General features: G+C 36.0%; 1 protein-coding gene across 2 annotated transcripts; it reads left to right on the top strand.

Annotated features, from left to right (window-relative positions):
• The first annotated feature begins 1,297 nt into the window (after positions 1-1,297).
• On the top strand, positions 1,298-15,155 carry LOC126975488 (uncharacterized). 2 transcript variants are annotated; one of them, XM_050823402.1, is made up of 5 exons: positions 1,298-1,326; positions 2,593-2,694; positions 7,199-7,437; positions 11,104-11,284; positions 12,278-15,155. In XM_050823402.1, exons 2-5 carry the CDS (start codon positions 2,603-2,605, stop codon positions 13,089-13,091), a joined length of 1,326 nt encoding a protein of 441 aa, XP_050679359.1. In that variant the 5' UTR covers positions 1,298-1,326; positions 2,593-2,602; the 3' UTR covers positions 13,092-15,155. The 2 variants fall into 2 exon arrangements, with proteins under 2 accessions (XP_050679359.1, XP_050679358.1); XM_050823401.1 differs by having other exon boundaries at positions 1,299-1,326; positions 2,584-2,694.
• The last annotated feature ends 1,168 nt before the right edge of the window (positions 15,156-16,323 follow it).

Here is a 16,323-nt window from a genome sequence, read left to right as displayed (position 1 = left end):
ACAAATGATTATGGTTAACTATACACTATATATTACAAAATTTTAAAGGTCTTTCTCTGTACATCATAGATACATCATCATCATGATCATATCAGCCGGAAGACGTCCACTGCTGGATAAAGGCCTCCCCCAAAGATTTTCTCGACTATCGGTTCTGCGCTGCCCTCACCCAACGTATTCCGGCGATCTTGACCAGATCCTCGGTCCGTCTTGTGGGGGGCCTGCCAACACTGGGTCTTTCAACTTTACTGCCCAACAGTACTGTCCGTAGAACTATGTGCCCTAACATTTCACGACGACCTGTATAGCCGAGTGGTTAGCCATCCTACCTACTAAGCTAGAGGTCCCGGGTTCGAATCCCGGTAGGTGCAAGCATTTATATGATGAATATTGATGTTTGTTTCCGAGTCATGGATGTTTAAATGTATTCATGTATGTTTATATGTATGTTTATATGACTTTATGTATGTTTAAGTAAGTATATTGTATTAAATATATCATTGTCTTGTACCTATAACACAGGCTATATATGCTTAACTTGGGGCAAGATAATTTGTGTAAAATGTGTGTCAATATTTCAGTTTCGCAATCATTTGGGCTATGTGACTTTGGTTCTCCTATGGATCTCTTCATCTCTCATTCATTCAATCTTAAACTCCGGGCATAGCTCTCTCCATTGCCCTCTAAGCCACCATTAGCTCTCTCATTCACTCATTAACTCGCAACACACACTAATTGAAAACCTTCGTCCTCAGACACTGTAGTATTTGGGACGAGAAGATTTTACGGAGCTTCTCCAACGCTACTCATCCGAGTTGGATTCATAAGAAAAACTAGGGATTAACAGAAGCTAAAACTACAATTTTTAGAATCTTTGTCTGTCTGTATTCGCATCACACAAAAACTACTACACAAAATAAATGCAGTTTTGCTAAAGATTGCTATCTAACTTTAAAAAGGCACTATCTTATTCCCGAAATGTTATATATAATTCTAAACTGTCTTTAGAAATAAAATAAAATATGGAAAGTTGATTCTAAATTTCCCACGTACGAAATCGTTAGCAAATAATATATTATATAATACATTTAAATGTATTATTGCATGAATGTCACCTACATTACTATACTATATTATGTAGGCCTACTTTATAAAGATGTTGTAATCGATTTAGATACAGGATTTTCGTTATAAAAATAACAATACCTTTTAAGATTTACTTTGATGATGTCATCAAAACTTTCTACCACCAACGCAGTCACGGAATTTCCTACCACTTATACAATTGTGATTTAACATCTCAAGTGGACGCACATATTTAAAAAAGTAAGTAGTTTTTTAATTTTATAATTTTTTTTAGATCAGAATAGTTTCAAATTCTAAATGGTAGGGACTTCATAAGTTTTAATATAGATAAAATAATAATCTAGGTTTTAATAAGTGGAACAATTTCGCTATTTATATTCATCTTATATCAAGTTATTAAAATATTTAAAGTCTTAAAATCGTAATACAGTAAGTATTACCAGTTTGTCAGAATTGGTAGCATGTACACAATTTTTATAAATAATCGTGCTTCTGAAAACAGGCCTTCTCTTTGAAACAACTTGATTCTTCAAATTCCATAATAAGAATTACATTTTTTCTTGCTTTACTTATTAAATGTCAAAAAAAGCAACCATTTCCACCCCTTTTTACTTATGCAACTTGTATTATACTAGTGTATGCAAATTTTTGTATGTGTGGACTAAAAATTATAAAAAAACATCGACTTCAAACATACGTCTATATATATAAAAGAGATTTCCACGTATATAGTCACTCATCACGATATCTCTGGAACCATTAGAGCTAAAGACTTGGTAGGAATATTCTTTTCACCGATGAGGTCAGCTAAGAACGGATTTTACGAAATTCCAAGTTTTTTTTTATTATGAACAGAACAACGTCTGTCGGGTCAGCTAGTATACTATAAAACAAGGTGAGTAAAAAGTAAAAACTTGACGACATTTTAAAGTTAACTATTAGCATAACGTTCATGAGTGTACTCCGTGGGAAATATGACAGGAATCGTGATCAATCTATTATATCAAGCATATATTTACGTGTTGTACTGTTTTGAAAGACAATGTTTAGAAGCTTCTAATGATAATGTACACTTTTGATGGTCCAAATAAGTCCTACTTTCTGTTGCAATTGTTGGTTTAAAAACTGGTATAAAAACTTTCGAGTTCAATAATGCTCTCCATGTCTAAATGTTGCTGTCTATTATTCGTTGACACCAATCAGAAAGATGCTTAAAACTTTTGATTTCGGTGGAAATTTTGACTTTAATATTACATATATGAGATACTAGCTGACCCTGCAAACGTTGTTTAGCCATATAAAGTATAATTCACGCGGTAGATTTATAAATAATAGCCTATGTGTTATTCTGGTGTGTAAGCTTTATTATTATAAAGTTTCATCAAAATCCATTCAGTAGTTTTTGCGTTAAAGAAGTTCAAACATACATCCAGACATACAAACTTTCACATTTATAATATTATTAATAGGATGTTTTTATACTTACTTAATACATAGTTGTTTCAGATTTGAAGCGATGTATTCAGCAACACCATTGACGCTGTTTTTGCTCAGTGTTTCTGCGCAGGAGCAACTCACATCAAACTATGATCCGTCTGCTATTTTATCGTAAGTTCGTTTAATTTTGGAATTTACTACTGATTTATCGCGTATACCTTATGCTATAATGACCTAAACACATGGTCAGATTTGTGGGCGCCTCTCACCATTGGTCCGGCGTAGTACTCGGTGAGGTCCGAAGGTTATACGTAGGTCACACTAAAAGTTTGGCGTAACTTAAAAAAACAACTTGTCATAACCAAAATATTATGTTTATCGCTTTTCAAAATAATCTCGATTACATTTTAAACATGTTTTCATGCGATCGAACTATTTTTAAAACAGGAGGACCACAGACCTGTAGGCATGTTGTCTACGTGCTAATTGAACGCTATCACCACGTGCAGATTGAACCACTCATCAAATTATGATTTTGGTGAAAATACAGAAATCACAGGGTGCTGCAGGTTGGGGCTATGTGCAGGATCGGTAACGAGTTGTACTTTTAAGGAAGCTGAAAATGACAGTTTTGTTGGCCGTGTGTGAAGAAGAGTTGTCATGATATAGGAGGCGATCCTCCAAAGACGATTCTTTCGCTAATTATTTTTAACACCCTGGATAAACAAATGGAAGGATTCCACTCGGCCTTAACACTCACCCTTTTGATCTTCAACTGGAATTGTGCAGATGGGACCCGTAGCTGAGAAAAAAAATGCGATTATTTTTTTACCAACGTTTCTCGCCTGCCTCACTTTTCTTGACCAGTTCTCATTTTTAAACACCGATTTACAAGATTGATGTTTTTTTTTCGGGTTCAAAACAATATATCCACGTTTCGTCTCCTGTGACAATGTCATAAACAGCATTAGAATGTCCGTGGTCGTACTTCATTGGCATCTGTGAGCACCATTTCACGCGAGCCCGCTTCTGCTCCGCTGTTAGTTCATGAGGGATCCAACGACAAGATTCCGAACTTTCAATGCTTTCAATACTAATCCCCAATAGTCCTCGAATAGCTAATCCGTGGGTTTTTTTCAATTAGCCGCTTAACAGTAGCCACATTATTTTCGTTGACGGCAGTTGAAGGCCGCTCTTTTCGAAATTCGTCATGTAAAGAAACCCGACCTCTCTCAAATTCAGCAAACCATCGCCTCACGGTGCTCAAGCAAGGTGCTTCTCTCCCAAAAGCATTTTGAAGACGAGCGGCACAGTCTTGCGGAGAGAGAGAACTTTTAAAAGCATAAAAAATCATCGCTCTAAAATCTTTTCGACTTAATTCCATTTTCGATGCTTACGAAGAACTTGATGTGTGATAAAAAACAATTGACAAATGATTTCCCGCCAATTGTTTTTTCTTATTACTAAGAAGGTTGCAACGTGTTTCAAAAAATATAACATTCGAAATTCAAATAGTTCCGATTAGCTTGAAGTGCAAAACTTAGTGTGCCCCATGTATTATTGATTTGGTGCGATGGACAGTGCAACTTAACATCGATACGGTATCGGACCGGACCACGTCCGATGATTCGGCCGTACCAAATCTGATCGTGTGTTTAGCCTATTACTCAATCAACAGTTTGACCTGGTGGCTAAATGTAATTTTCTAAGGTAGAGTTGCAATGTTGCTAAAATTTATTCACGCCATAAATTTTAATTCTAGTGGTAGGTATGCTTATCAATTTATTATTAGGGTAGTATATTATGTTTTGTCTAAGTTGTAAAACTGGCAACACTATAAGATTAGGAAGTTATTTGTCATTAAGTTTTTAGTTGTTAACACAAAGCCAGATTTCGTTCAAACTTCGTATATTTATCAAGGACCGATGACAATACATTTATTAGATACTATTATTCAATTTTTTCAAATTCAATCGTCTATATGGCAGGGATTGACGTTAATTTTAAATTTAAATTGTTTTATCTTTAACTGATTTATCTTCTTATATTAAGAAATTTTAGTGCGCTATTATAAATAAACCAATTTTTTTAACTATTATATATTTTGAAACAAATTGTGGTGGATTTAGTATTGGATACAGTTACAATGCATTACTATTATTACATTCAATTATTCTGTTGTTATATTATTAAAAAAAGTAAAAACGATTTTTACTTTTTTTGCCAAATGCAAGTTGTACGTTTCGGATTCATTTTGTGATTTGTTTGTATTCGAATTTAAAAGCCGAGGGGGGCAATGGCTGGTCCATACGTCATGCTCGTGAACGGGCGCTACTTGTGGTGGCTGGATGATCCTCTCGCCGGGAAATCTGCTTCATGCTTTTTCATTTCTCTATTTTTTTATTTCTTTTACTTGAAACGCTACTTGACAATATAACATTGTCACTATGCGTATCACTCCGGCTAGGTTTTTTTTTTCCGAGAGGAGTAAAATACATTTACGTATTGAAGACCCCGAAACGGGGCCCATATGTCGGGCTCGGGTGTAAACACCCCCTACCGACTAAAAACCTCCTCTGTGCTGATAGCCCTGAAGGCTTTTACAGCGAAGCCGGGCGGGGGCCTTGGAGGCCGAAAATGTAGCTCACAGGCGCGGGGCGCCTCGGACGGAGACTCGAACCTCAGACCGCCTGCTCACTAGGCTGGATGGAGAGAAGATCACTAACGATCTCATATATCTGTTAGTCCAGTGGACTCTAGGTTTGACGAGACTTTGCACTCGCCGGCGAGTGCGGTGATATATGTATGTAAGTATGTGTGAGTGTATATAAGTGTATGACTATTTGTGTGTAGTATTATTGCAGGTGTGTGATTTGTGATGTGAGTGTGAGTGGTGTTAAACGATTACAGGACGAGGACTATCTCGTCGGGCTTCTATCAAAGTGTGTGAATCGTATTATATTAGGTTGTGGCCGCTGGAAATCGTCAAAGTGACGAGTGGCAGCGGTTTGATGTACACGGCCGCGCCTACGTCTTCGAGGGCGGTGTGGTTGGTTTGGTGTCGGTGTTGGTGATGGTGTTGGTGTCGCGTTCGCAATCGTAATATAGTCTTCCGGGTCGACTAGTACATGCCGAGGTCGCCTCTGTTTGTTCAGACTGTGGTCTAGAGGAGTGTAAGCACATGCCTCTCTCACCAAGATATTAGGGTGCTCAGCTACCTTATCAAAGTAGCGTCGCGATATCTCCTTGAAATGTTGAGCGATGGTCGGCAGCTCAAGATCGCGATGGAGATCTACGTTACGAACGAACCACGGTGCTCCGGTGGCCGTGCGCGTGAATCTATTCTGAACCACTTGCAAACGCCACAAGTGGCTCGGTGGCGCGTGGGCAAACACGATGCTTGCGTACGACATAATGGGACATACGATGGTCTTGTACAATGTCACCTTGTGTCTGAGCGGTAGTTTGCTTCGCTTGCACACAAGCGGATACAGGCGGCTAAGGACAAACCGGGCTCTATTGCAAACCGTGCTGACATATTTTGCGAAGTTCATGTTACTGTTGAACGTAACACCTAAATATTTATAATGTTGGGCCCACGGAATAGGGGTCCCATATAATTTAACAATAGGTATAGGGGCCAACTCCGACTAGGTATAAAACTGAATAAAACACATCAATATAGATGTGGCGTTCAGTTTCTTGGGCATCACGGGCTATCCTGCCTAATATCGGCAGGCCGTATCAGTCACCAGTTACCAGCATTAATGAAATCATCCGCAGGGCTATATATACCAGCTGTTTTAGAGCCAAACGGCATTACCAGCCGCGATGGCAAGCGTCCTGACGGAATGACTCTGGTAGCTTGGGCCGGGGAAGGGCGCTGGAGTGGGACGCGCCTTGCGTCTGGCTCCTTCGGATGTCTAAGTTACGTCAGTTGGTGCTGGGTCTGCTGCTTCGACTGCCGAAGACAGAAAGCGTAGCAAATATGTCGGTCGCAATGAATCTTACATCTTTGTGCCGTTTGGTGTCCACTTGGCCCGTGGGGCCCAGAGGCGCGAGGAATATACAAAGTAGGTACTATCTTCTCGCCCTAATAGGGCTACTGACAACCCTTGGGTTGGCAGCTATTTCGGTCAACGGATCAGCATAGCAGTCATTATATATATTAAGATTTTCTTTAATAAAATTTATTATATTTTTTATATATAATAGCTAATAAAATAATCGCATAAATAAAGGCTATTTTATTTTCGGTATGTGTGGATTGACGCGTCTACTTTATTGTATTTAAGTATGTATATACTCATTAACTATAACTATGTTTTTACTTATTAATTTACATTTTTTTGAATTACTTGTAAGGCATTTAGTAATAATTGACTTTTGAGTATTTTTGTTGCATCATTTTGCATATATTGTAATTGAATGATTTTTAAATTGAATTAAAATTAGAACTTGTAATAACCTGTTTTGAAAAGAGCAACCTTAGAGTTTTTTTCTAGTTCTTCTCTAAGGAAATCTGCCTTCTTACCAAGCTGCATGAAATAATTATATTTTTCAAGTGTAATGCAATTTACCTATGAAATAAAATATTTTTGATTTTTTGATTGAGTGGATGTCTTCCGGCTGAAGTGGAATTTATATGTAACAAATATATTTTATATTTTTATAGACAGCTGTTTAACCTGAACACCTTGCAAAGGAATTTGGCGGAACAAGATTCATTGACCTTTCCAAGTTCACCCGAGAGCTCACATTTTCATGAGAATTCAAACATTGATTTTGAGAGGGCCCATTCGCAAGGTTCTCTTAGGAAAAAGCGACGAAAATTGAGGAAATTAAGACCAACTGGTGTGCAGGCAGGGTCGGGATATGGATATTATGGATTCCAACAACCATATGGACAAGAAGGTATATAAAAATAAAATAAAAATTCTTTATCTTGGATTAAGGATTGGTCTCCACTGCGCTCCAACTAGATACCGCACTACCTAAGAACAATAGCTTTTTTCTTACTCCAACTATTATATGCTTGTGTGTGTGGCATCTTGACACTGGTCTTTCAAATTTTGTAAAATATGCTTCGTGTTATTTTACATTGAAATTAATAAAACACAAAATACTTACTGATGATATGTGATCCCAGTGTCTTCCGCATTTCTTGTAGTATTATTTAAGGCTTAGTACGCAACCCGGCATTTTAGTTTCAATAATTACATATTAGCAAAGCTTAACAGAACATGTAGATTCGAGACTGGCTCCAGTACGCCCACTTGTGATTTGTATTAGTTGCCGCACTTTGCGACTAAGCCTGCGGTATCTAGTTGGAGTGCAGCGGAGACCAATCCTTAATCTAAGGTTTACATTATATACGGTGGCCGAGAAGTTGTCGTCCAAAGCTAAAATTTGAAAGCCTCATGGTGATGAGTATCCGAATCACCCCTATGTATGTTCTACGACTTTGCGTAGTTTAGGAGATAATAAGTTTTCCCCCCTTTCATCCGCTTTTTTCACCTAATTGTGGTTTAGGACTTTTTTGTATTTTTTTTTAACACTTTTAGTTAATTTTATTGTTGATAATTATTAACTACAGTTGCAATAACGAAATAAGAAGCTATGAATAGTTTAGACAATGCGGAACTAGTTTAGAATTGAGTCGTAAGTTCAAGATAACTGCTGCAGCTAAATTCACGAAAACTTTCAAGGTATCATAAAAAAAAATGGGGAGCTTATGGCTTCTAACTATTTTTAAAAACTTCCCAGAACATTGGCCAATAAAATGAGGCAAATTCAAATTTTAGCTTTGGACGTCAACTACTCGGCCACACTGTATGTAAATTTTTTTTTAAATTTAATTTTGGTTGTGTTATTGTGGACACAATGAGTCAATGAACTGTTATTCATTTTAAACATTATTTTTATAATTTATTTTTGTTTCTTCATGCAAAGTTGTTACTATAAGATTTTATTTATTACTAGCTGACCCGGCAAACGTTGTTTTGCCATATAAAGTATAATTTACGCGATAGTTTTATCAGTAATAAAATATTGCCTATATTATAGCCTGTACATCATTTTGTTCTATTGTCAATAGTTTTTGCAGCGCACGCAAAAATAGGTTTTCGATTTTACACCTTGTGTTACAAAATAGCAATTTTATTACGGATCCCTAATTTTGAAAAAAAAAACATAGCCTATAGCCTTCCTCGATAAATGGACTACACAACACTGAAAGAATCATTCAAATCGGACCAGTAGTACCAGAGATTAGCGCGTTCAAACAAACAAACAAACAAACACTGCAGCTTTATATATTAGTATAGACGAACAAATAACTATCAAAACCATATTTTATTTCTTCATGCAATTTACGAATAAAATTTACTATTACAATATTATTGTTAAAATACAATAAAGTAAATGTATTTTATGTGAATTTCATCAAGCTAAATTACTAACGCAATAAATAATTCATCATTAATAACAAAATTACTTACATTTCACATTATTATATAATATAATCCTAATAATTGATGAAAAACTAATTAAAATAAGTTATTATCTATACTATATAATATTATAAAGCTGCAGTGTTTGTTTGTTTGTTTGTTTGTTTGAACGCGCTAATCTCTGGTACTACTGGTCCGATTTGAATGATTCTTTCAGTGTTGGGTAGTCCATTTATCGAGGAAGGCTATAGGCTATGTTTTGTTTTCAAAATTAGGGATCCGTAATAAAATTGCTATTTTGTAACACAAGCTGTAAAATCGAAAACCTATTTTTGCGTGCGCTGCAAAAACTATTGACAATAGAACAAAATGATGTACAGGCTATAATATAGGCAATATTTTATTACTTATAAAACTATCGCGTGAATTATACTTTATATGGCAAAACAACGTTTGCCGGGTCAGCTATATTTAACATTATTTTATAAGGTTCTTTCCTGCAAAATTGTCATAGTATTATTACTACATATTTTGCTTTAAAATTATTTATTATTTGAAAACATTTATAAAATATAATTTTAGAATTAATTAATTGTAATTTTAAGAACATTTATTACTTTTAATAAATACAACACTATTTTTATATTATAAAGCTGAATTATTTATTCATACAAAACAAATCTTATAACTATGTATATTCACAATACTATGACTACATAAAATTTAAACTGTCATTACGTGGAAGGGTACCAAGATTACTGGCAACATATCCGCGTTGGATAGCTAGGCTGATCCGTTGACTGAGATTGCTGCCAGCGCTTGGGTTTGCGCCTTTTTGAGGCGCGAAGATAGTATTTTGAACATTCTCTGCGCCTTTGTTTTACTATGGAACCCGGAATTTTAGCTTCAATTATTAGAAGAGAATATTTAAAAGTTTCACTACAGAGCATGTGGCACGTCAACGTCACACATTGTTCGAAAATGGCTCGTGTACGCCCATTTGGGCGTAATATTAGTTGCCGCACTTTGCGACTACGCCTCCGGTATCTAATCCTTAATCTAAGGTTGTAATATTTCAATTTGAAGAGTGATGCTGCCGATGAAGTTAAAGACACGTGCACATGAGCCATTCATCTTAGCTGTGTGGAAAGTATTGCATAAAGTTATGTGATGAAAAAATTTTCTAAATAGTGTTCTACTTTATAATCCCTACTAGCGTTGTATCGTACAGGTTTAGCGCGCGGCCGCGAGTAAGTAGAACATCTTCCCACCTAGCGCTGTATCGTGCAGGTTTAGCACGCGGCCGCGAAAAAGTAGATCATCTTCCCTACTAGAGTTGTGTCGTGCAGGTATAGCGCATCTCATAATTTCTAATATTGACAAAAACATTTGGCTTAGAGAACAGACTAGGATAATTAATATAAACGAGATTTAAAAATTATCTTTCCAAAGAAGTTTCACTTCTGACATGTTTACTCTGTACGCACGCCATATTTTTTTATTGACGTAGAGCACGGGTGCTCACACGGTCGATTGCGATCGACAGGTCGATCGCGAGTGCTTTTTGAGTCAATCTCGAGAAAAAATCCGATATAGAACTATTCACAGATTTTGATTTAGGTAGGATTTTTATTTTATTTAATAAATCGGTAATTACATACCATCTTATGAAAAGTATGTTTAGAACTTTAGACACTAGAACGCGTTTTGTTTTGTAAGAACTAATAAGCTCGCAATTTTGAATAATTTTGACTTTTTTCATTGACATTTTAGAAACGACCTACACTTACCTTGACTCAAAAAAAATGCATATTATTGTGCACAAAACTAATATCTACGTCATCGTGATAATCTACCAACCTACTTGAAGCCTCTCAGAGTCGATCGATAGTAGTCTAACAATTTTGAGGTAGATCGGCAGCTGTTCAAGCTTGAGCACCCCTGACGTAGAGAATAAAAAAGCCTACGGCTCACCTGTTATTAACTGATCACCGTCCCTCACATTCTCTTGCAGCACTAAAGATACCACTGGTACGTTGGCAGCCTAGGTTGAATTAAGAATGCTAAGTGTTAAATATTTTTGGTAGTGAATTAAACAGCAGTGCTCTTATGATTTTTTCAATCACAGCACCACAATTATCATCATTTGCGTCCGAAGCCGTCTCTCGAGTGACGGAGGCTCTGACGTCGATCGCTGTGTATGATGATTACCAGTGCGTCCCGAGGCTACTCTGTGAAGCTGCTCAAAGTGGATCACTTGGCTCCTCGAACCTGCTGAACTCTGTTCCTGGGCTGCAACCTTTACTCACGTAAGTTAATCCCTAGCTCACATAAGATTTATAACAACAAAAATAGGAAGGAGTATAAAATATGCAGAATCTTTTCATTAACGTTTGGAAAGAAAGTAAAATCATTTATTGAGTTATGTGGTACGTGAAATGACACTTATGGATGTCAAAGATTTTGCCACCACTTCAGAAAAGTTGAGCTTAAATGAGAAGAAGTAATATGTTATTTATATGCCACTTAAAGAAAAGTAAAAAAAAACGAGTTGCACTTCGGGAGTGCCGGCAGAAGTGAAAACTTGAACATTAACGCTGTGCATTTTAGAATATTTTGGAATGGTCAGGGAATAATTTATGTGGTTAAACACAATATTCATTTATTGCGCTATCGTACACAAAAATGACAATTCATTATACATAAAAAAATAACACTACAGTACTGATGATAATGATTTTACATTAAAAAGATTATCACTCAGAAAAATCAACATAATTTTAACGACTGTCTTACGAATTTTCGATCAAGTCACGTGTTCTGACGCGAGTTTAACATTTTGTATCCATTCCAAGAAAAGTGCTCAACGCCGCTAATGAAGTTTTCACTTCAAAAAATGTCTACTATTACGTTTAAATATGTACGCGAAAATCCCTCAGCAAAGTGATAACGTTTTAGTAAAAAACATTCCGGGTTTTGAACCCGGGATATCTAGATCATCCATCACGGCTACTAACTGGATAAAGAATTACCAGTGGGAGGCACCTTTGCACGGTGACGAGCGCAATTGTAGTGCCGCTCAGAATTTTTGGATTTTTTAAGAATTCTGAGTGGCACTGCATTGTAATGAACAGGGCGTATCATTTACCATTACGCTGAACGTCCTGCTCGTCCCTTATTTTCATAAAAAAAGAGGTCGTCTAATCATAATCTGATATAATGTGATTACCGTTGTTATTTACTCCATAAGGCCAGAGAAAGTGCAAAGCCAGCCTTTATTTTTTTTTAACAAAAACTTACAGATTACTGTCAACATACAGCGGTGTCAGCACTAATCCACTCTTCGTGTTTGGAAGAGCCGTATTCCTCGGAATGTCTAAAGGAAACGTGGGGACTTGCCGCTACGCCTATCCTCTCTGTCCAACAGACCCTGAAAAATTAGTCTACTATTTAAATAACCATAATGGAGGGTTCTTTCGCTTCTTTGGCGGACAGCAGCAACAACAGAATTTGGAACAATTCTACCAAGGACTGTCTCAAAGCTTCCCAAATTTGAATCCACAGACTTTAGGTTTTCAAAGACCGAATATAAACAATGGATACCTGAACTATGGTTCTGATTTTCCGTATGATGGAGCCCACTTTAACTATCAAGACAACTTTAAACAAATACAAAACAGAATTCAGAACAAACCCAACTTAAGCAGCTATAGTAATCATGACTCGAAATGGATTTTCCCAGAAAATAATGCAAAAGATAATGATATTGAAAATGATAATAAATTAAATAATATAGGTTATACAGGAATACATTTTCCAGGTACTGAAAACGACATAACAGAAAATATTAGAACAGGTAAAGGGTTTTCTTTCCCCAATAACTTGAGAGACCAATATTTGAACTATAATAATAATAATTATGATCAAGTTGGAAGTAATTTTAATACAAATAAGTATTTATATGATAGCGATAGATACAGAGATACTGCTATTAATTCTAATAAGTATTATAAACATGAAGACAATCGTTATACCACTGTATACATCGTGAGAGGTAATGGCGATCCAAATAGGCCAGAAATTCTTAAACTACGTCCTGGCGAAGTTGTTCATTAGCAATATTTTATAAAGTTTAGACTTAACATAGCTAATTTTCTTAACCTAAATTAAGATTATTTTTTGCCTAGTTAACTTTTTTATAATTCATTTATTTTTGTGTTAATGTTAAATATTAGTACCTTATTAGCATAGTACCATAAACACATATAAATAAAAAGAAAAGTGAATGTCTTTTTTGTACCAATGTATATGAAATAGTTTTTCTAATCGGCAATTCTCAATCGTTTTAATTTTGCGGTTCTGACCAGAGTAATTAAAAATGATAGTGCTCATATTACAAAAAATAAAGCGAAACATTACTGCAAGTCAGCTACATAAGGGCTTTATAAGAGATTTATAATATCATATAGAGCCTTGCTCTAGTGCACCGCAGTATCAGTTCCAACCACTTGACTACGAGCAACTTCGAGCTGTTCGAATCATCGGGTTCCAGTACTCTGTGAACAGCTTAAAGCTTCGCGTTGCGTTAGTGGTTACTCTATTTATCACGGGGCCATTTGACCTGATTTTCGCCTAATCCCATCGTCACAGAACACGCAACTCAAAACAATCCTCACAATTTTGATCACAAGAAGATTAAGGCAGCGGCAGTTTCTATATAGTGGGGTTTGAAGGAACTTTCCTCCAAACTACAGACGAACTTCAAAAGGCTGCAAAGGTTTCCAGGACGATACGTAATGGGTACCTTTAAAAAGCGAGTATAATCATAAAATTTTAATCAGATTTATGTAGGTATCAGATTATTTGGCAACTACGTACGTATACTATGAAATCAATTTCATTGGGCGGCTTTTAGTAGGTATGATTCGGCATTTCTTCAAAAATGCACATACGTAAAAGACTAGCAACGCTCTTGTATTTACTCTCTAAAGGCGAATGGGCAAAGTGATCTACCTACGCAACACTAATGAAACCTATATCAGTTAAAAGCTCATTTTAAGTGCTGAATTTCATTCTATGAAAGCACCGCTGTAAGTTCTGGGGTTCAAGAGATATCCGAGAATTACAGAAAACAGCCTCTACCTAATTTTTGTGTTTTACGATCGATATTTAATATATACAGATTATACCTAATCGAAGTATAGAGAGACTATGAGTTATGATCTAAGCGATTTTATTGAGTTTGGCATAGAAGTAGGTAATATTGTGTCTCTTCTGAGGGCCAAGATACAGTCATGCCATGACCGATTCTTCAGAAACAATTATGGCTCAAATTCATCTATCCAACTTATCTCAAAATTATATAACAGTAAATTCCATAGTAATAGTAGTATAGATATAAATTTTAATACATTTGGCAATTTTAAAAAATACGCTTTTGAACCCTTATAATTTGGATGTATAGAATTATAATTTTTAGTAATAGTAAACACATATTGTAGTAGTATTACTTAACTTACAATAATAAATAAAGGCAACGCTGTGCATACCTATAAGTTAGATATACAAATATAAATATAAGAAATTTTATATTATAAGTAGTCATAATATTAATTGTATGTCTAGTTGGTAAGCCTTTTCTAATAAATAAATAAATGCCATACCAGATCCAAACAATATTATACCTATATATTAACTAACAGAAATGTAGAAGGAAGAGATGCATTTAGGTATTATTATTGTACTAGTCTTACTGGACATCTTACACTGGGTAGTTGTGCACATGTCATTCCAATATTTTGGTATTTATAATACGTCAGGCATCTATCTCCTTCCAGCCTAGTGAGCTGGCGGTCCGAGGTTCGAGTCTCCTTCTAGTATAATGTAAAAGAGATATTTATTATAAATTTTTTCTTATATATTTACACACATACGTTTTTTATTATTTTTATTGTTGTCATTGTTTATTTTTAGTATAACATCTTTTTATAAATCTATTTTTGTTTATTTTAGTGCCACAATTAATTATATTTTACTTTTAAAATATGTCAGTTTAGCTTCAAACGTCACACAATGGGGTCACTGAAAATCAGTGTTGTGCCCATTATGTATTTTGTTTTCATAAACTTTTTTGTGTGAATGTGTCAGTTTTTCTTCCAAAATAAATTCATTTTCATTTCATTTCTGAGACGCCCCGCGCCTGTGAGCTACATTTTTAGTCTCCAAGAACCCCGCCCGACTTCGCTATACCCCTTTAGAGCTATCAGCACAGAGGAGGTTTTTATTCGGTAGAGGGTATTTACACCAGAGTCTTTATATTCGTAAAGGTATTTTCCTTCTCTCCAAAAAAAAACTTTTTTTTTTATGAGAATGAAGGTCGAGACAGCCGCTCAGGATTCTTGAAAAACACCAAAAACTTTGAGCGGCAGTACAACTGCGCTCGTCACTTTGAGACAAGATGTTAAGTCTCATTTGCCCAGTAATTTCACTAGCTACGGCGCCCTTCAGACCAAAACACAGTTATACTTACACATTACTGCTTCACGGCAGAAATAGGCACCGTTGTGGTACCCATAAAAAGGTGCCTCCCACTGGTACGTCAAGTAGCTATGTGCAAAGGTAATTGTGTTCTGTTCTGGTTTGCGCGTAGCCACTGAAGATACTAGGCAAATGAAACTTAACATTTGCTGTCTTATGTGACGTGCACAATGGCGATGCCGCTAAGAATTTTGAGTCTTTCAAGACCCCTGAGTGGCATCGCATTGTAATGTGCAGGGCGTATCAATTACTATCAGATAAAAGTCTTGCTCGAAGAAAAGAAAAAAAGGCAATTTTATTAAAAAAGGGTCCTCTGAGTTTCTAGTAGCCGATTTTCTCAGGTCTGAACGAAGTAGTATAAAAATTCTATCCTGAATAAAGTCAATAGTATTGGAATTTGTTCCTTACGTCAGTGGCAGCCTCATCTATGCAAATAGTGTCGAGTTAAATAATTCCATTTACGAACAAAGATCGGCAGATAAAAGCCATGCTAATGAGATCAGATACAATGCCAGCGATGCAGCTGCTCGAAGAATCCATGTCAACATGTTATGTAAGGAGACGTGCCTCGCATTGTGATCTTCACAAGATTTCCACCCATTTTCCGCTGATTTGCTTTTACCCGGAATTACAATACTTGGAATATAATATGCATGAACACCTTATTGAGCTTACTGTCTTTTTTAGGATCAGTGCTTTTCATAGTCCAAGAGACAACTCTGCGTACTTTTAAAATACTAAAGTGAATGTGATAGATGTGTGGCAGTCCTAATCCTGGGTAACTTCAAAAAAAGCGCGTACACCTGTAATT

This window comes from Leptidea sinapis, chromosome 36 (genome assembly GCF_905404315.1).
Source record: "Leptidea sinapis chromosome 36, ilLepSina1.1, whole genome shotgun sequence".
NCBI classification, from domain to species: domain Eukaryota; kingdom Metazoa; phylum Arthropoda; class Insecta; order Lepidoptera; family Pieridae; genus Leptidea; species Leptidea sinapis.
Note: the sequence above shows the minus strand (reverse complement) of the source record. Positions and strands in the feature narration are given on the sequence as shown.